We start from the raw sequence: 20,119 nt of genomic DNA, 5'->3' as shown, positions 1-20,119 counted from the left end.
AGAGACCAAGTAGGAGACACCAGGCTGAACCCAAGGCCTGAAGATGTCTGGGCTGATGGCTGACCCCCAGCTATGCTTGCCAGCACTATTGCTAGGCTGAAAATGGGAGACTCCCTTCCTGGCTCCCTTCTCTTTCAACATCTGTATGACCACACTCTGCTTATGACCGGTCAACCTCTCTGATTCCTCCTCCCTGACTTCCTTACTGGCCCCTCGTCCACCTGTCTCTTAAAAGTCACATTCTCCAGAATTGCCAGCTCTTTCTTTTTTTCCTTTATATTCTGTGACATTCTTTGTAACTCTCTGTCAACCCAGGATTTACCCTCTCTTTACATTTTTCATTTATTCATTCTCCATGCGATATTGACAGAGATATAAGACACAGAGAAAAAGACATGGCAAGTCCTTCAGCTTATATCCTGAGAGGAGGGCTGGGTAAAATAAAGTAGGGAAGTCAGTGAGTGTGGATGTTATGAAAGAAAGATGCTGTGGGAACACAGGGGAAGGACCCTTACCCAAAGGAAATGAGCCCCATACAACCTTCCAGAACAAATGGGAAAGGGTGTTCCACGCAGAGGAATGAGTATGTGCTGAGGATGAGGGTCAGGTGCTCTAGGAGAGACGCCACCGGTGGCTGTGGCTGGAGAATAGAGGGTGTGTCAGAGAGAAAGGGTGGTGAGAGAATCAGGGATCATGAGGGACTTTTACACCACTTTTTTAAATTTATTTATTTATTTTTAGAAATTTCAATATTTATTTTTTAGTTTTTTGGTGGACACAACATCTTTGTTTATATGTGGTGCTGAGGATCGAACCCGGGCCGCACACATGCCAGGCGAGCGCGCTACCGCTTGAGCCACATCCCCAGCCCTTAAGCCACATTTTAGACTTGAAACTGTTCATAAGGCCCCACTACTGATAAGTTAGGGAGCATCTTGACAAGTTTCACACTTTGGAGAGATTACAGCAACATGGAATGAGCAGTTACCTCAAATATCACAAATCAAAACTGAATATTTCCCACTTATAAATGTATCCCATTAGTCCAAGACAGACGTCTGTTCATCTGATGAATATTTATCAGTGCTGACAGCATTGCAGGTTCTATGCTGAGCTCTGGGGAGAAAGCAGTGAAGCAAGACAGACCAAGCCTAACCGTCAAGTCCTGGAGACTCTACCTGGGGAAAAAGTTTTCATGCACAATCTTCTCACCTCCACCCCCCACCCAGTCAGCACCATTTCTCCAAAATATCTCTTTCCAGTCTTCCCATGCCTCTCTGCTCCCCTCGTCCACAACTGTGCAAGCCCTTAACCATCTCTCACCTGGACCATGCTATCTGTTGTCCCCCAACTAATCACCTTGCTTCATTCCATCTCTAAAGTGGTCCATGCTGCACACTGTCTTTGGAGAGGCCTTTGTAACATCAAAGTCAGCTTAATCGAGCTAGTTGAGGACCCTTGGAAGCCCTCTAGTATAAATTTCCTACATGGCCTACCGGGATCTTGATAAACTTGCCCAATCTCAGCCTCCTTTCCTGCTGCCTCCTATTGTCACCAAGTCATATGAGGGCCCTAACTGTACATCCTCGCTCCTACCTCCCTGACTTTGTACATGCAACTTTTGTTCATACTTCATCTCAGTATTTCCTACATGCCAGGTTCACATTAGCATGCTAGCCATGTGCAGAGCCAAGCATAACACATTCCTTGTGGTCTAGTCACTCCCAGGCAGTAGGGGAAAGACAAGTAAAGATGATTGATAGGAACGCATGGGGTGTCATCAAGGTGAGGGAGAACAAAACACCTGTGTCCTCACCCACTGTGTCATCAACATTGACTTCATAGGAAGTGAGAGGTGTATGTGTTAAGAGTAGTTTTAGAAAACTGTGGCATCAGGGAGGACAGTGGAGATAGGAGTTGTCCAGGCAGAAGAATTAGGACCTATGTTAAAGTAATAGCACTGAGGCCAGCATGGGTATGGAAGGACAACTAACAGTACTGAGAACTTCCCAGCTCTGGGCACTTAATCCATTTTAATTATATTTTTATTTGGACTGTAAGTTCCATGGGACAAGGATTGTGATTAAACAAATATCTTTTAAGTACCTACTATGTGTTAGGCATTGTTCTGGGTACTTGGGGTACATCAGCTGTTTTTAGTCAGCAATTTCACTGCTGTGACTAAATGACCCAACCAGAACAATTATAGATGAGGAAAGTCTATTTGAGGGCTCACAGTTTCAGAGGTCTCAGTCCATAGAAGGCTGACTCCATTCGTTGGGGCTCCAGGTGAGGCTGAACATCATGATAAAAGAGCATGGTAGAGGGAACCAGCTCACATGATAATCAGGAAAAAGAGAGAGAGAGAGAGAGAGAGAGAGAGAGACACTCCACTCACCAGATAAAATATATACCCTATAGTCACTCCCCTAGCACTGTTACTAATGTCAGAAATCATCAGAGTACACTAAGTAGAAAAAAGAATATAAAATCTCTATCATTAATGGTAATAGGTCAAATAAAATAGATAATAGTGTAACCATCTCTGGATGTTTGGATGATAAATACTTTATATTTTGTTCTTTATACCTTTCTATAGTTTCCACCATTTCCTCCAGCCACACCCCACCTGCCTCTATTTGCTTAGGTTAAGGCTATAGCCCAACCATTTCTCCTCCAAACCTTCTTGTATTGTCTCACATGTGAGATACTGGGGGACACCTCACTTCCAAACCATAACATCAGCAAATAAAACCAACAAAGATCCCAGCCTTCTTGGAGCTTAAGCTTTAATGGGGGAGAAAACAAAATAATAAGTAAATTATATAGTAGATTAGAAAGTGCCAAGATCTAAGGAAGTAACCCAAAGTAGAGCACAGTAAGAGGGCAGGACGGGAGGTCATGAAGGAAGTGGTGGGAGTAGGAAGGGGGTGGCAGGATTAAATAGTGGGGTTCAAGTGGGCCTTATGGAGCAGGTGACATGTGAGCCAATTTGAATGAAGGAGATGTGAGAGTTGTTAGCACACAGTGGAGCCCATGAGTACATATTGTGGGGACAGAGGAATGAATCTTGTGGGGAAAGATGATAAGCTCTACCTAAGACGTGTTGAGTTTGAAACTAGACAGAGCTGCAGATCTCAGGTCAAGGCCACAGGTTTAAATATTCTGATTCACCCCACTATGAAAGCTCTTGATTCTCTGCTCTTCTCCCAAAGGCTCAGATTATGTTGGAGCTAAAGACTCGTGTGGAAGAATTAAAAATGGAGAATGAGTATCAACTTCGACTAAAGGATATGAACTACTCTGAGAAGATTAAGGAGCTTACAGACAAATTCCTCCAGGAAATGGAGTCCTTGAAAACCAAAAACCAGGTCTGTTTAAGAGACGGAACCAACAGCCACAAGCCAGAGAAATTTCTACTCAGCTCAACATGGGGCTGGCATGTATTGCCCTAGTTATGCTCAAAGAACATAAAGCACTGTTGATAATGTCAGAAATCATCAGAGTACAGTAAGGCACTAAGTAGAAAAAAAAGAATATAAAATCTCTATCACTCATGGTAATAGGTAAAATAAAATAGATAATAGTGTAACTATCTCTGGATGTTTGGATGATAGATACTTTATATTTTGTTCTTTATACCTTTCCATAGTTTCCAAATTCTCTGAAGTGATAGATAATTCATTACTTTTGTAATCAGAAAAAAACTTACTTTAAAACAAAATGAAAAGATAGCAAGAAAAATACAGAAAGAAAGAACTAGCAGAATATTGATTTTTAGATTGTCAGAAAGTTACATAGTTCTAGGTTACTTAGTTACATAGTTTTGTTTTTGTTCTACAAAAATTTGTCTGACCTTCTCATCCAAAGCCCCCAATCTTTTGCTCAAGAAAATTTGTTCTCTTATGTTATTTCTGGGAGTCAGAGAGTTTGTCTGAAAAAAACATGGCTGTTGATTTTATTCATTCACTCATTTGTAATTCCATTCAGTTAGTCAACAAACATTTTTCTTTGGTGCCCCACATAAGCCAAGCACAAAGTTAAGTCCTGGGATGGCAGTGTCTCAGTCTGCGAGGATCTGTCCTGCTCCAGTAGAGAAGACACTTCTTAGAAGCTCACAGTTAACCCCAAGAAGTTCATTGAGAGTAAGGTGCAGGCAACAGGGGATTTGAATGAATCCCTATTTTTTCACCCCAAAATTCACTTGACACATATCTGAAACTAAACTCATCACTCACAAACCCATTTATTAACAAGGATATAGACAGGGAAAGTATAGAACTTTCAGAGCAGAATATAATGTAAATAAGGAGGAAGTGATAGCGCATGTGTCATTCCATAGAACGATGGTGCACAATAAGGGCTTGAGAAATGTGTGTGTTTGTGAGCGAAGGAGGGTGTCACTTGTAAAATTATTTCTCATCCTTGTGGTGCCTTCAGCAGATGTTTAGAAATCAGAAAATGTCACTTTATGGTTTAGGTTTTAAGAACAGAAAAAGAGAAGCAGGATATAAGTCACCGTGAGCGCATAGAAGACCTCCTAGACAAACAGAACCGGGAGCTGCAAGACCTGGGTGAGCCCTCAAGCAGAAGCCATGAGGGCTGAGGGTGGCTGCTTGGCATTGGAAGGACACAGGTTGAGTAAATGCTAGGAGTCCCCCAGACACAGCAAAAGTACCAGGGATTGTGGCCCTGTCTATGGTCAGGCTGCATTCATCCTCCAGAATTCACGGTGGTTTTCACTCCTGTGTATTTACTTCTTCCGTAAAACCATGTTAAACACCTACTATCAGGTGAGCACGGTGGTGCATGCCTATAATCCCAGCAGCTCAGGAGGCTGAGACAGGAGGATTGCAAGTTCAAAGCCAGCCTCAGCAACTTAGCGAGGCCCTAAGCACTTCAATGAGAACCCTGCCTGTAAATAAAATACAAAATAGATCTGGGGATGTGGCTCAGTGGTCTAGTGCCCCTGAGTTCAATCCCCAGTACCCCCCCCCCCAGAAAAGCAAAACAAAACACAAAAACACCTACTGCATTGCCAGTAGGAGATATAGACTTGCCTGGGTCCCAGACTCACTACTCACTTGCTGGGTGCTCTAGGGAGTCACCTAACCTGACTGAACCTCAGCTTACTGTTCTGTAAAAATAGGACACTAATACTTATTTTGCATACTCAGGCTAGTCTTCTTGGCCTTGAACCTTCAAATATCCCTCTGCACCTTCCTAGAAACATTTCTGCCTAGGGCAGGAGGGGATGGAGTTGGCTGAAGGCATGGGATTTTGGTTCCAGAGGTGCTACTCTGGCTACATGGAAGGGGTAGGAAAGCACCCAGGGTTGCTGCAAGCCCCTGAGGCTGGTCTTCTCACCCACCTTAAATACTTCCCTCTTGATTCTCTCCAGAATGTTGCAACAACCAAAAGTTGCTTCTAGAATATGAGAAATACCAGGAGTTACAACTCAAGTCCCAAAGAATGCAGGAAGAGTATGAAAAACAGCTCCGAGATAATGATGAGACCAAGAGCCAAGCCCTGGAGGAGCTGACTGAATTTTATGAGGCCAAGCTGCAAGAGAAAACCACCCTTCTGGAAGAGGTACTCTCAGGAACTAAGATCTCACTGTGCCTCCCTTTCATAGAGAAAAAGCAGGATGGGTTGGCTTAAGGAGAGCAGTTGTAGTTTCACAACTATTTATTGAGTAGCTACTGTGTGCCCATATATGCTATGCACTGGGAATTCAGTGGTGGGCATGAGAGAAAAGGTTTCTACCCTCAAGGAACTTACATCTAATGGAAGAGAAAATAAGTAATTTAGTAAAAAATATAAAATTACAGCTGTCACAGTTCTGTGAAGGAAAAACAGGACGCCTGGGTGCTGGTGTCAAGACCAGAGGCAAAACAGGATATGGGGATGTTGCTAAATGTATGGTTGAAGTGATGGAGCCCGAGGCCTGACCTGGATGGAAATATGGGAGACATGAAGAAAGTGGACATGTCAGGAGACAAATGGCCTCAGTTTCCATTTCTGTAATAATACTCATCTCCTATTCACCATGACAGGGCTCTGCGACTAGTCTCATCCCAGACATTCTTAGCACAGAGGCATCCGTGAGCCCCTTCTCCCATGATTGCACTCTCTCCCTCTCTCTCTCTCTGAGCCAGGCCCAGGAGGATGTCAGGCAGCAGCTGCGGGAATTTGAAGAGACCAAGAAGCAGATTGAAGAAGATGAAGACCGAGAAATCCAAGATATCAAAATCAAGTACGAGAAAAAACTTCGGGAAGAGAAGGAATCCAACCTGCGGCTCAAGGGAGAAACAGGCATTATGAGGAAAAAGGTATCAGGCTGTTCTCTGAGAGACTTGGGAATGGGCAAGGGCCGGATTGCAGAAAAAGCTGGGCCAGGTGAATAGAAAGCCCTGGGTGCTGTGCAGAGTTCTCACCTGAACGTCCGCACCTCCGTGAGCAGGTTAGGAAAGGAGCACTGGCAGGTGCTCCTGCGGGGGCAGACAGACCTTGCCACATCCTCTGAAAAGGCAGCCATCTGGCCTCTCTCCTTTTGGCAGTGATGTCGAGCTCCCCTGTGGCTGATAGACTCTGTTTGGGCTTTCACTTCCAAGTAAGATCAATTAGAAATGGAAATAAGGTCTTCTCAGTCTGGAAGTGTCCTGGGCTCTGGTGGCTCCCGTTCAAGCTCCACAGGTGGGAGAAGGAGACAGGTAGAAGAGCTGTTTACAAGGTAGAACAAGTATTTTTAATTCACTGGTGATTGAGTGAAGGGCTATTCAATTCACAGTTCCTTGTGGAATTGTCACAGTTTCACCAAAACCTTTAGCCTTACAGAAGCCAAGTTCAGAGTGAGCTCCTATTTCTTCGTATTAGAAATCATACTGCTAGGAAGTCTAGAGGACAGTCTTGGACATGACTAAGATGGCTCATTGGGTAGGGCCAGCATCTGTGAACTTGGTGGGCCACTGATTCAAACTTTTTAAGGTCAATGTGATCATGGAAGACCCAGAGTCCATGCAGGGATCAGGAGCCTCTTGTGCAGAGAGAGGCCATCCTCACATACAGGGGATGGACCTGGATATTATTAGACAGATTATTCCATCATCTATTTGGCCTAGGAAATTTCTGAGCCATTTTAAATTCTGCAAAACTCACTGCCCCCAAAGTTTAGAAATGTTGTATACTCAGTGTTTTCAGTTGACAGAAGAGAGGCGGTCCAGCTCACAGTTGGTCAGCGATGGGGAGCTTTTTTCATGGTTTGGAAGGAGTGGAGATGAGCTCCAAGATTTCAGGGGTCTTTGCTGTTGCTATTTGCATCTGCAGTTCAGTAGCCTGCAGAAGGAGATCGAAGAGCGAACCAACGACATTGAGATCCTGAAGGGAGAGCAGGAGAAGCTGCAGGGAGTCATCAGGTCCCTGGAGAAAGACATTCAAGGCCTCAAACGAGAGATCCAGGAGAGAGATGAGACAATTCAAGACAAGGTGAAGACTATCTCCTGTCCTACCCAGCCACAGTCCGGAGGGACCCAAGCCATGAGGGCAAGGCTTGGAAAAGAGAGGGCCCCTGGCTTCTTGGAACACATGTATTTAACTTGATCTCTGGGAATAAGAGGTCAGCAAGGTGCCTGTGGTGTACTTGGCTCTGTGCTAATTACTGTCAACATGGCACACTCAGTTCTGCCAACAACCCCAGGGTATGAGCAATGCAGTGTTAATGGCTGCTGAGTTCCAAGAGATTGAGTATTCAAGGTCACACAGTGTACACAGGATGGACTTGGGACAGGAACCCAGTCAGCTGACTCCAAGGCCCCTGCCCTCCCAGATCCAGGTATCCATCTGTGAATATATTGCCCATATGGTGCCCCTGGTCAGAGAGGGATTCCCCTGAGGTTGAACCTGTACCTCCTGGGTACCCCAGGAAGCTGGTACCACTTTTAGGGATGCCTTTCTCACAAAGCACTCAGAACACAGACACACATTCTAAGGGGCATACCATCTCAGCATGCAAAATTTAATATCATCCTTCTGAGCAAATCCAGACTCCATGCACTCCTCTCCACACACTCTGCATCTATTGTCTTAGCCAGAAATTGTCCTGTGGGCGAACATGGGCTTCAGTGTCAGGCCCAGCATTGCACCTTGGGCAACTTCTCCAAGTCTTCATTTCTTAGACCCCTATCAAGGGGTCTAATAAGGATTGAATGAGATAGTACCTGCAAACCATTTCTCTGTATAAATGTTTGTGTATGGGTCTGGGCTTTCGGGTGGGAGCCTCAAAGCTCTCTTCAGATTCTCAGACAAGAAAGAGGCCAAAGATCATGTGTGAAAACACCCATAAAGAAAATACCAATGAATGGACTTGGCAGTGTTCTGTAAGACCTGACAAAATTAGGCAACAGGCCAAATTTAGCCCTGGCTGAGTTTGCCAACCCTGGACTACAAGGTAAATTTTGAACTCTTGAACTCCTTGCCTTCCTCCCTATCCCCCCAGCCCCCACTTCTCACTTCCCCTGTGAGCCACCACCAGACACTCCAGCAGGGTATGCTGAGCACCCTCAATACAGACCACCCCTCCTTGACAGCACTTATCACAGCTTGAGGTTGTGTTTGTTTCCACATCTGCCTTCCTAGCTCTTGTTTTCTCCTGAGGGACAGATTATGCCACACCCATATTTGGCATTCCAATTCTTGGCAAAAGATGTTCATTCAGTAAATGTTTGATAAAATGGGTAGACTCATGTAGAAGCCATGTGACTTTTCTGAGTCTTGAAAGACACACAGCCTCCCTTCAGGTATATTTGCTAAATGACAAGTAAGTCTTAAGTATAGCCAGATGCAAGGGGAGGAACTTTGATTGTGCCTGCTGCTACAGAACATCAAGGTCACACTGTAGAAGAGCTGCAGTGTGGGAAGGAGATGCAGCTGCCCGAAACCTATATACGAGTGAGTGAGTGAGTGAGTGAGTGAGGTTCCTGGCCACAAGTAAATTCTGAACTCTTGAACCCAATATGCAAGCACAGAAGCTAAGGAATCAGTGCTGTGACCTGGTCGGGGAGAGTTGGCCTTTGTATCCCCAGTGAGCAGAGAAGACTGGGCCTTCTCAATCAGGAGAGTCACAGGATTTATACTCCTTGCCCTAAAGCGATTCCACGTGCCAGGGCCTTGTGAGCTCTCACTTCTCACTCATCTTACCCTAGGAGAAACGAATTTATGATCTGAAAAAGAAGAATCAAGAACTAGAGAAGTTCAAGTTTGTGCTTGACTACAAAATAAAAGAGCTGAAGAAGCAAATAGAACCTCGAGAGAATGAGATCAAGGAGATGAAGGAACAGATTCAGGAGGTGAGAGCCCTCTGCGACACCCTAGCCTCTCAGACCTTCTCTCTGCCTTCACTACTCCAAGTTGGCCTCGGGAATGAAAGTAAACTCTCCTTTCTAGTCCCTCTCTGCTCCCTAGGTATGTGCAGCCTCCACTCCACAGACTATGCCACAAGGAAAGCCCTGGCGCAACTGAGGGCTCAATAGTGTGAAAGTAAATGCTTCAGAATTAGGCTTGCTGTAGGGCTCTGGGGTAGGTTGGGGCCCTGCCTACCTCAGCACACCAGCCCCAGGCCTTCGACCACCAGAGGGCAGTGTATACTCAGCCAACCGCCTCACCACCCAGCACAACCCACCAGTTCAAATGTTTCTCAACTGGAAATGGTGGGGCCCAGGTCAGGGCATGGTGTTTGGATTTAATCTGATAAGAAATAAGAAGTCCTCAAAGACTCTTGAGCCAAGAAGGACACAGTTAAGAATATGTTCTGTAAAGCAAACAGGATGAAGGTAGAGAGAGGAGAAATTAGAAGCAAGATCAGTTGGACAAGGGTTTCTGAGAGTTCAGTGAAGTATAAGTGTTCCCCTTTGTCCCTTGGACCCCTACACATTGCATTCCCTTGTGACATGTGTTTACCTCACAGCCTCCCCTCAGTGGGCAGAAAGTAGCTAACGGTGAGGTCTGTGGTTGATCTAAAATTGAATTCTTTATTTTTCTTCCATTTTCCTCTCCAAATTCTTGATTTTAAAACCTCACCCTTTCTCTAGTTTCTTTTTTTTCTCAGAAAATGGTACAGTGGGGGAGCTGGGGATATAGCACACTTGGTAGAGTGCTTGTCTTACATGCACAAAGAAAAGAAAATGATACAGTGATCTCTACCCAGTTACTTAAAGTAGAAATTTAGAAGTCTTTCTTAATTCATCCCTTCTCTTAAGCCTATATCCAAACCATCACTAACATCTACCTAATCAATTTCCAAAAGATATTTCAAATCCGTTGTTCCTCCCTGCTGCTATTATCCTCACCCAAGCCTCCACCATTTCTTATCTGGTCTCTACTCCAGGCTTCAGCCTGGTCTCCAGAGAGTGGTCAGAGCAAAAGTGCCCTAATGAATGGTGTCCTATCCCACCCTGAATATAACATCCAAAGTCCCACAAGCCTTGCACCACCTGTCATCTCCCTAGCTCTCCAGTCTCATCTCAAGCCTCTGTTTCCTATTCCATCCACCAGCTTTCTGACAGATCCTACAACAAGGCAAGCTTTTTCCATCCTGAGATCTCTGCAGGGCTGTTCCCTCTGCCTGGAAGGCTCTTCCCCCAAATTGTCACATGATTGGCTTCTTTGCATCTTTCAGGTCTCCGCTTGTATGTCACCTCTTCAAGGGAACCTTCTCTGACCACTCTAGACAAAATAGGATCCTGCTTCCCCCTCCATCTTCTAGTTGGTTGTGCTAAGTAAGGATAATAGGTACAAGTATGTCACCACTAATGACCCTGCTAGAATCGGGTGCTGGTCAGTCCAGAGAAAAGACTCCTTTTCTCTAGGAGGTTCAGTAAAGAAACTAGGAGGGGATTGGTCCAGGGATGGGGACACAAAGGAATCTAGAGACTGTGGCAGTGACTTTGTCCCTAGCAGCTGTAGGCTGTTCTCTCTGAACTCACCTGACTACAGAGCTGCCTTCTCAGGGCCTCCTACCATTCTGGAATGACTTCAGGGCCCAAAAATGGCAACTGATTAGTCCTTTTAGTAACAAAACACTTTGGACCAGGTAACTTACAAACAACAGAAATTAATTGCTCACAGTTGTAAAGGCTGAGAAGTTCAAGATCAAGGGGCCAGCAGATTCCATATTGGAAGGGCCTATATCTCATAGTTCCAACTGCTCTGTGCCCTCAAGCAGAAGGCCAAAGGGGGATGGCTGACAGGCTCCCTCAGGCCTCTTCAATAAGGCACTGATTCCATTAAGAGAATCAAAAACCCTTGTGACCTAATCACCTGCCAAGGCCCCATCACTTAATACCAGTACCTTGGGGGTTAGGTTTCAACATATAAACTCTGGAAGAACACATACATTCAGACTACAGCAGCATCCCAAGAAGATAAGAGAAAGAGTAGAGCCCCCTTTCTCCTGGAAGGTCAGTATGCCACAGACCTCTGAAAATCACTGTCCTAATTCTCTCTCCTCGTTTGACATATTTGTCACCTGGATTTAAGATCACAGTTTGCTAAAGCTCAGCTAACTTTCCACCCCAACATACATGGGGGATTATTACTTTCCCAAGCAGTAACAGGGGCCAAGCATGGCACTGATACTCAGCAGGGTATATGCTTGTGTCTTGAGAATGATTTTAACAAGGCCCCTCCTACCTCCACCCCATGCCAGATGCCACCAGGGCTGATATCTGGGTCTGGTTCCTTCCAGGGGCCTCTGATCTTGGAACTTTCCTCTGGGGTCAGACTTATTCTGCCCACCCACTGCAGATCTCCTGTGAAGTTCCTCTTCTGCAGGAAGGGGGCCTCAACCCTTGGCTCATGTGTATAGCTGAGACCTCTGAATGAACATATAGCCTTCCTTGGTTCAGGTACCACCCCTCATATACACTTTTCCAGCTTTTTACTGTCAACTCCAGGGTCCCTCTCTCCTTCCTAGGGGAAAGGTTTCTGGAACCTTGTTGTTTGGGTTTCCAATTATTAATTTATTCATCTAGTACAGGGTTTCTCAACATCAACCTATTGATTACCTGTTGTGGGGGCTGTTCTCTGCATTGTAGGGCATTTGGCAGCATCCCTAGTCTCTCCCCACTGGAGGTAGTTGTATCCCCTGCCCAGGGTGTTACAACCCAAAATGTCTCCAGACATTGCCAAATATCCTGTGGGAGCAGGAGCAGGGGATGCACCCTCTCCCTCCCCCATTGCACTGAGAATTACTGAGTGTGATGAATAACATGGAAACGTAGATGGAGTCCTGTTCTCTATAGATGGAAGCCGAGCTAGGAAAAGGATGCTTCTTCCAACTACTAAGCTAGCCTTCTGGCAGTCTAGACAAATACTCAAATTTTACATATTTCATAATTTTTTCTATAAAATAGTAATTTGAGGGTTTGCCTTAGGGGAAAAAATAGCAGAGATTTTTAAAATGCTGTCCTGTTATCTCTCTTCCATTCTAACTCAACTTGTCATTACTGACTTAAGATTGTAGAGAGGCACAGTTGACGATAAGCACTCAGGTATGACTTTTGGGAGCCCTACAAATTAAAGAAACCCCTTTCTCTCTTACATTTTGCCTGGTCAAGGACACTATCATCTCTCACCTGGGCCCCAGCAGCAGCCTCCTGGCTGGTCTCCCTGGACCCAGTTTTGCTTCTTTTCACTGGAACCTCTGCATGAGGGCCTCTAAGAAATCAGGCAGCTCATGCCACTCTTGGCAAAACCTTGGCAGCCCCCCGAGCTTTCAAGATAAAAGCCAAACTTCTCACCATTTGATCCACTACCTTTGGGTCCTGCGTGACCCAGCTCAGGTGACCTTCCCAGCTCCTTCCTCCTCCCCTTCTCCTGCTGCCCACTCCTGCAGCCACCTGGAACCAGGCTGCCACGCCTCTGGTCCCCTGTGTGTAGGTTGCTCTCTGCCTGCAATTCTCTCTTCCCTTTTGTTCTCTAATATTTACTGTTCCTAAGAAAGCCAGCTGAAGCATCCCTTTTCTGGGGGCCATCTGCTCACCTTCTCTGTTTCTCCCATTCCACCCTCACTTCCCACTTATTTCTCCTATCCCTCTGGTCCTGAGGCTTCCAGAAGACAAGACTCCCTCTTAATCAGTTCTACATCCCTAATCCCACAGCAGCTGGGCGGACCTTTCTAATGGGCACGTTCTTTCTCTAGCTGTGCTGAAACAACCCTTGCTGTGCATCCTGTGCAAGGTGGCTCTACATAGCTTTGCTAACACTCCCTGCTTATCTTATCACTCCTCTTCCGGAGGCAGGTCATTTCACCCTCTCCTTGCACCACCCACATGGCTCCCTTTGCCCTTCACACTGCCATCCATTCACTCAGGTATGTATTGAGTGCCACCTTTATGCCAGGTTATTGTATCAAAGGGCTATTCTGTCATAATACAATGTTCCCAGTAACAAAGAAAATATAATTCTAAAAGCATCCCTTTTTATGTCCAGAGCATGCATGTGACTCAGTGGGGCCTCTGGTAGCCCACAGTGACAAGAGCCTTGAATCTGAGCAAAGGGCATGGGATAGACTTGGAGGCTACTCCACTCAGCCATGAAAACCATCCAATGAGCTGTAGCATTCCCCGCCACTGAGAGTCTCTAGTAACAGGAATCCTAGTGTCCACCAAATATCGGGCGCAAATCAAGTATCACCTTTTGCTTTGGCAGGAATTCAGTTCATTGCAAGCTCACACACGGCCCATCTCATCCTAATGGGAAGTTTCAGTTATCATTCACACATCTTTTTTTAATATTTATTTTTTTAGGTGTAGTTAGACACAATACCTTTATTTTATTTATTTTTAAGTGGTGCTGAGGATCGAACCCAGGGCCTCACACATGCTAGACGAGCGCTTTACCGCTGAGCCATAACCCAGCCCTCATTCACACATCTTTAGTTAATAAACCAATGAACAGAAAATCTTTCAGAAGCTCCCTAGTGGTTTCTTGATCTTCCTTTGAAGATGGGATACCCCTTGGTTAAACTTTTTAAGACCTTTTCAATAGAATGATGAGACATAGGTTTTGACTTAACCTCCTCTTTCCAGTTTTATGCCTTAGGTTGGGTATACCTCTGAGCCATGCCGGTCCCTCAAACTCTGCTTTAGACTAAGCTTTCTGCTTTAGAATGACTTCGGCCCCTGAGGGTGAGGTTCACTCATACAACCAAACCAAGCAGCAAAGATGATGCTTCCCTGTAGAACCTGCCTCATGTTACAGTTGAGACTCTGGTACTTGAGAGTCATGGAGTTAGAAGGAATTTGAGAAAGGGATCAGCAATTAAGGAAAGAGAAGGTGGCCAAGTGGGAAACTTCCCATCATGACATAGAAATGCATGGCCCTGAATTGCCACATCAGCCAAGGAGGTGGGGGCTTTTAGGATGTCGGGGAGTAAGAAGAAAGGCTTCGTTCCAGAGGATACAGGTGGAAACTGAAAAATAATACCCTGATCTTGGGGCACATATACACTGGAAGACTTCAGTTCTCAAATATATTTGCGAGCTCTCACCTTCTTTTTCTTGGCGCATTTTCCCCTTGTTCTCTATAGATGGAAGCCGAGCTGGAGCGTTTTCATAAACAGAACACGCAACTGGAACTGAACATCACAGAGCTGTGGCAGAAACTAAGAGCCACGGATCAGGAGATGCGCAAAGAGAAACAGAAGGTGTGAGGATTTTCAGAGTCTGGCACGATTGCACTTGGAATCTGGCACCTGCCTGCAGTGGGCAGCTGGCTTCTCAGGGACAGCCTGCCCATCGCTAAAACACTCTTCCCATTTTAAGTTCTTTATTTGCCCACAGTGCTGCCTGATTTCAGAATTCATCTGAGACTACAAAACAGTGATCAGGGGCAGGAAGACAGTACTGGAGGAAAATTCTTAGCTTTTGCCTTGTTTGGCCTGGAGAAGAACATTCTCAGTGAGGGCATTTGTGGTCAGTATTTAAGGGTTTTTATGCCAAAAAGATTGCTGAGGCTAGGAGAACCTCAGAGATCATCCACACCAGTCTCTTTATGTTATAAATAAGGACAATCAGTCCAAATAATTAAGAGGTTAAGAAATTCATCCAGCATCCATAGCCGTTAGTGCATCCTGAGCCAGTCTGAGAAAGGTCTTCTGGTCCTGGGCCAGGACATAGTTGAACCTTCACCCCTAGCACCAGCCACCTGGTAATATTTGCTGAATCAGACTGAATTTCCATCCTCCACCTCAAGCATTTACTCCACATCAAACATTTACTAGAAGCTGCTGGGCTACAAATATGAGCTGGTTCAGATTCTGCCCTTCACAGGCTGGAGAGGCTAATGGGTGACTTGTAGCATGGGCCTATTGTAATGGAAGGTAGAAAATTATGGAATATGGATAAAGAGCTAGAAGAGTGAAAAGAAAGGAAAGACCCTTTCTAGGTCAGGGTCAGGGAAAACATGTATCAGAGAAACATAATTGAAGAGGGGGAACTAGTCCAAATAGGCCGATGAAGCAGCCCAGTTCTGTGGGGTTATCTCCATACCCTTCCACATCTCCTAACTGTCAGGAGGGGTAAGCACTAGACGAGCTCATAAGGGGAGCTGCGCAAGCCCTGGCCAGGGATCTTCCAGAGAGTGATGTTACCATCTACCTTGGCTCTAGAGGAATGTGAGTAGACACATGAGCCTCCTTTCATCTTTTAAGGCCCATGGTCCTGAAAGGATTCCAGAGCCAATAAAAGAAGCCTTGTGTATGGTCTCTCAAGGATCAAGCACCAGGTCTTGTAGGCTGTTCAGATGCCTGGCTCAGACAGGTGCACAAAAGTTTCAGTGCTGCCACTAGGCCCTGTAGGTCTCCATGCCTAGTGCGTCCCCTGGCAGTCAGCTGTAAGTCCCAGAAAAGATGTCCCTTGTCCCTTTCTGTGCTGTTGCCTCCAACTGCAGCCTCTGCCATCTACCTGGAGTGTAGCCCACCGTGCCCAAAATAAATGTCTTTAATTGCAGGAGCGGGACTTGGAAGCAGTGGTCAAATGGTTTAAGACAGACCTTCACAACTGTGTGGCATATATCCAGGAGCCCCCGCTGCTGAAGGAGAAGGTCCGAGGTCTGTTTGAGAAGTACGTGCAGCGGGCAGACATGGTAAGCAGCCTTCCCTGCAGCCCTGCCCTGCCCTGCCCTGTGCTGGCAGTCTCCCCTCCTTGCTGAGAACCCCCTGGGCTCCATCAGGTGGAGATGGCAGGGCTGAACACAGACCTGCAGCAGGAGTACGCCCGACAGCGGGAGCACCTGGAGAGGAACCTGGCCACGATCAAGAAGAAGGTGCTCAAGGAGAGCGAGCTGCACCGCACCGACTACGTCCGCATCATGCAGGTACCAGCACACACCCTTGCCCCCCAGGAGGCCAAGCTGTCGGGATGAGTCCCTCCGAGACCACCATCCTCAGGGCGCCCCAGGCATCAGAGGACCCACTAGCTTTCCCTACAGCTCTCTTTTGGCTGCTGTCCTCTGTCCTCTCAGAACTTGCCCTGGCTGTGACCATGGCCAAGAGCCCACCCAAGGAGCCTTCCTAGGCATCTCTGTGCCCCCTTGTTCACCAGCATCCCTGTTCCTCTTCCTGCCCCATTTCTATCCAAAGCACACCTGTGTCCTGACTCATTCCTCTCACCATCCTGTCCCTCAGGACCTTCATCCACAGTATTTTAGCTCTCCTAACTCACTCTCTCCATCTTCTCTCCTCCATTTCCAACTCTTGTTTTGTCTTATTTTGTTTTGCTACTTTTTATTCTGATGCTCACTCCTGCTAGGACACGCCTATCTCACCTGCCTCTTCTCACTTTGCTGATGCCGCAGGTCTCTACCCTTATCTCTTGGTCCAGAGCAAACCACATCCACCTGAGCTGGCCCCACTCTGACTTAATAAATTCTTCACGCCCAACCTCCAGGATCCTTCACAGGGCTGCTCAGAGAGCCTGGCCCCAATACTGCCACCTCACTTAAGCATGTTGTCAGGACTGCCGGTCAGGAGGCTCCTGCCAGATTTCTGTTTGGTATCAGTATCATCTGAGGCAATTAAGGTGAATTAATATCAAAAGAGAACATCAGAATCACATTTATAAAACACATACCTTCTTATATTTACATTTCTTTAATAGCCTAATTAAAATGCTGGAATGGGAACAGATTGCAGTTGGATTGAAACTAGAGCCTAAGTTGAGTAGTGCACACATAGCTAGGCAGAGCACATTGCAACTCAGGCCAGACCCAGGCATGGCTGGTCTCAGGTCATTTTACAACCAGCCTCACCTCCTCCATCAAACTATCACTCAACTCTGGGCCACAAAAGCAGTCAAAGGCCCAGAAAGGGGAGTAGATCCAGTAGGCAGGACCCTTGGCACCAACAGCCCCATACAGAGCCATTGCAAGGGGCCTTAAGTGCCCAGAGCACTGAGAGATTCCTGGGCCCTGGAATGCAGCAAACTGGGCAGTAGGACCAGAATGACAGAGGAATATTTGTCAGCAGGTGTCATAGCTGAACTCTCAAGTGCCCTGCCTGTACTGGCACACAGGCCGGAGAGGTCCTCTGAAGTCTGGGTCCCTTTCTCTATGCCAAGCAAGATGTCCAAAGCAAATGTCAGTCCTAAAAGGAGAGAAGAAAGGAACTGAAGACCACAGGCTGGTCATAGGATGCAGGAGTCCATACGAGACTGACAGGGCAGGCATCGTGTCCTCTTTTCCTTTCCTGTTCCCCCCAAGCCAAGGTAGGGATGGGGAGAAAAGGAGATACAGCAGAGCTCCTATCCAGCCCAGTCCCTCCCACAAGCCCAGTCCCCAGAAGAGCATCTTCCCAAGCAGCATTGTAAGCCTAGGTGCTTTGCAGTCCTGTGGATCCAGAGAATTGACTCAGATAACAACAGGGAGCAAGAAAGGGGCCCTGTGGGCAGGCTCAGAGTTCATTCCCCCTCAACACAGAGCCCCTTGATGATCACATTGGGGCTCTGTGTAGGATTCTGTTTGCAAAAAGTTAGGAAGGTTTTTTTTTAAAGCAAAACTTTCGAACTGCTGTTCTGGATGCTAAAAATTGTTTCCTTATTTGATGTTAAAATTGAAGGAGGACTGGGCCAGGGCCAGGCCAGATGGCAGGGTTTATACAAGCAAACCTCAGCTTGGAATCATGTTCCCAGCCAGGATATAGAAGGCAAATGGACACTGTCACTGTGTAGATCTGAGTTATGCTGCTTCTGCCACTCTTTGGCCAGCAGACCTTGGGTAAATTCCTTGACTCCTCCAGGAGATGCCCTCCTTATCTATAAAATGGAGAGGAAAACACTAACTTCCGTGGTTACTATGAGGACTGAACAGGATAACCTTTGTAATGTACAAGGCACTGGCCTGGGACAGAATCAGTGTTCAAAAAAAATGTCATTTCTCTTCCCTTCTTCTTAACAAAGACTGCATATAGGAACCAAGGTAGAAACCAAGTGGGAGAGCCTAGAAACCCCTCATAACAAGGGCCAGGGTAGCTGCTCCTGGGGGTGGGTGAAGGGACAGCACAACTGATTCCAGACCCTCAACTGGTGGTCAAGTGCTCCTGCTCTTTTGGCAAGAGTTTGTCAGGAGCCTGCTGAAACTGTGTCTGCAGCTGCTGGGTCCCTGGCACCTCAATCCAAAAGACTGAGGAAAGCTGGAATGGACATGGCATCTGAGAGCTACTCATTAGAAAAATAACAAAAAATGAGGCCACTTTCTCATTTGTATATTCAGATAGGAGCTCGGGGCCTCCCTGCTGCATTCTCAGCATACTTGCAGACATGGAAATTAGAGTTGCTATGGAATACAAACATCTAGGACACATATTCATTCAGTTCACATCTGAGAGCCTCATATACAGCAAGGTTTGTGTCAGCCATGGAAGATTCCAAGATGAATGTGAGGGTGTCCCTACCCTCAAGAAGCTCCTCCCAGGAAACTTGGACCAGGTTCAAGTCATCTCTTCTCCATTTAGTATATCCCAGTGCAGTGGGCTAATGGGGGGAAACAGAGTGCAATTATGCCTTGGAGACTCATGGAAGATTTCTGAGGGAAGGTGGCATCTGAGCTGAGCTCAGGGTAGATAGAGGGTAGTCAGGGACCAACTGGGGGAAGAGAGAATAACCTGAGAAAAAGAAAGGAGAGGGTCTTGGGGGGACAGAGGTGGTTGCAGACCCCATGAGTCCACAGACCTCAGTTTGTTGCAAAGTGTTGGGGGCAGAGAGAAAGGGCCCATTGAAATGGTAGGTAGTCTACAGTCAGGTTGAAAAGGGCCTTCCACACCATGCCAGGATCATGAGATTCATCCTGAGTACATCCATGACCTGAAAAACTTCTTAAGCTGGCAGGGATGTTATCTTTGTTTCATAAAGATGGACTCCTTTGGCATGGTGGACAGACTGGAGGCACTCCATAGTCAGGTAGAGAAACAGTCAGGCGGCAGGGAAACTCATTAGGAGATGGCTATTGCGTTAAAGGTAAATGAGAGGGCATTTGCCCCTTAGAAAAGGGCAAGTTATGATGTCAGAAGGCATTTCAGAGCAGAAATGACAAATAAAAATGTCTTAAACACAGGATATAGGTGAAAAGAAGAGCAGAAAAGGAGTCTGAGATGGTTCATTTTGTGCAATTAGACAGATGGAGATGCCATCGACTGTGGGTTCCAGAAAGACACCACCAGATGCCAGGTTTCCAAGTTACTGGAGCAATGAATGCATCTGTTGCTTGCTTTTTTCAAAAGATAGTTGACTCTGAGCCTGCCAGAAGGTGGTGCTATAGACATTTCTTTCCCTGCCCAGCCCATCAAGGGTGTCTGAAAGAACAGCCAGGGTCATCAGGCTGTTCCAAAGGCCTATGGCAGTTCTGGTCACCCTAGCTAGGTATAGTCCCTTTATTTAGAAACCTCCAAATATATGGACCTTAGCATCCTCTAGCCAAATCTCTCTCTCACATTTCCCAGGCTCAGGTCAGATTTTTTCCTGCAGCTGAGTAGTTAGATGGGCCTGGAGAACTGTAGGAGTTTATAAAAACTATCCTGACCAGGGAGCAATCAGAACACAGGGCTCAGAAGCCTGGTGTGTTAATTTTTAAT

At 46.3% G+C, this 20,119-nt stretch overlaps 1 protein-coding gene across 1 annotated transcript in view; it reads left to right on the top strand.

The window, feature by feature from the left end:
- Cfap57 (cilia and flagella associated protein 57) overlaps positions 1-20,119 on the top strand; it is a 69,860-nt gene that overhangs the window by 33,114 nt on the left and 16,627 nt on the right. The window contains exons 12-20 of the mRNA XM_076862863.2: positions 3,216-3,371; positions 4,481-4,574; positions 5,402-5,592; positions 6,159-6,332; positions 7,327-7,485; positions 9,201-9,344; positions 14,585-14,701; positions 16,006-16,140; positions 16,228-16,371. Coding sequence (XP_076718978.1) covers positions 3,216-3,371; positions 4,481-4,574; positions 5,402-5,592; positions 6,159-6,332; positions 7,327-7,485; positions 9,201-9,344; positions 14,585-14,701; positions 16,006-16,140; positions 16,228-16,371 — 1,314 coding nt within the window. The remainder of the gene's footprint in view (positions 1-3,215; positions 3,372-4,480; positions 4,575-5,401; positions 5,593-6,158; positions 6,333-7,326; positions 7,486-9,200; positions 9,345-14,584; positions 14,702-16,005; positions 16,141-16,227; positions 16,372-20,119) is intronic.

The sequence above is a fragment of the Callospermophilus lateralis genome, chromosome 7, assembly GCF_048772815.1.
Source record: "Callospermophilus lateralis isolate mCalLat2 chromosome 7, mCalLat2.hap1, whole genome shotgun sequence".
Classification (NCBI taxonomy): Eukaryota; Metazoa; Chordata; class Mammalia; order Rodentia; family Sciuridae; genus Callospermophilus; species Callospermophilus lateralis.
The sequence above is the reverse complement of the archived record's forward strand: the minus strand, read 5'-3'. Positions and strand labels throughout refer to the sequence as shown.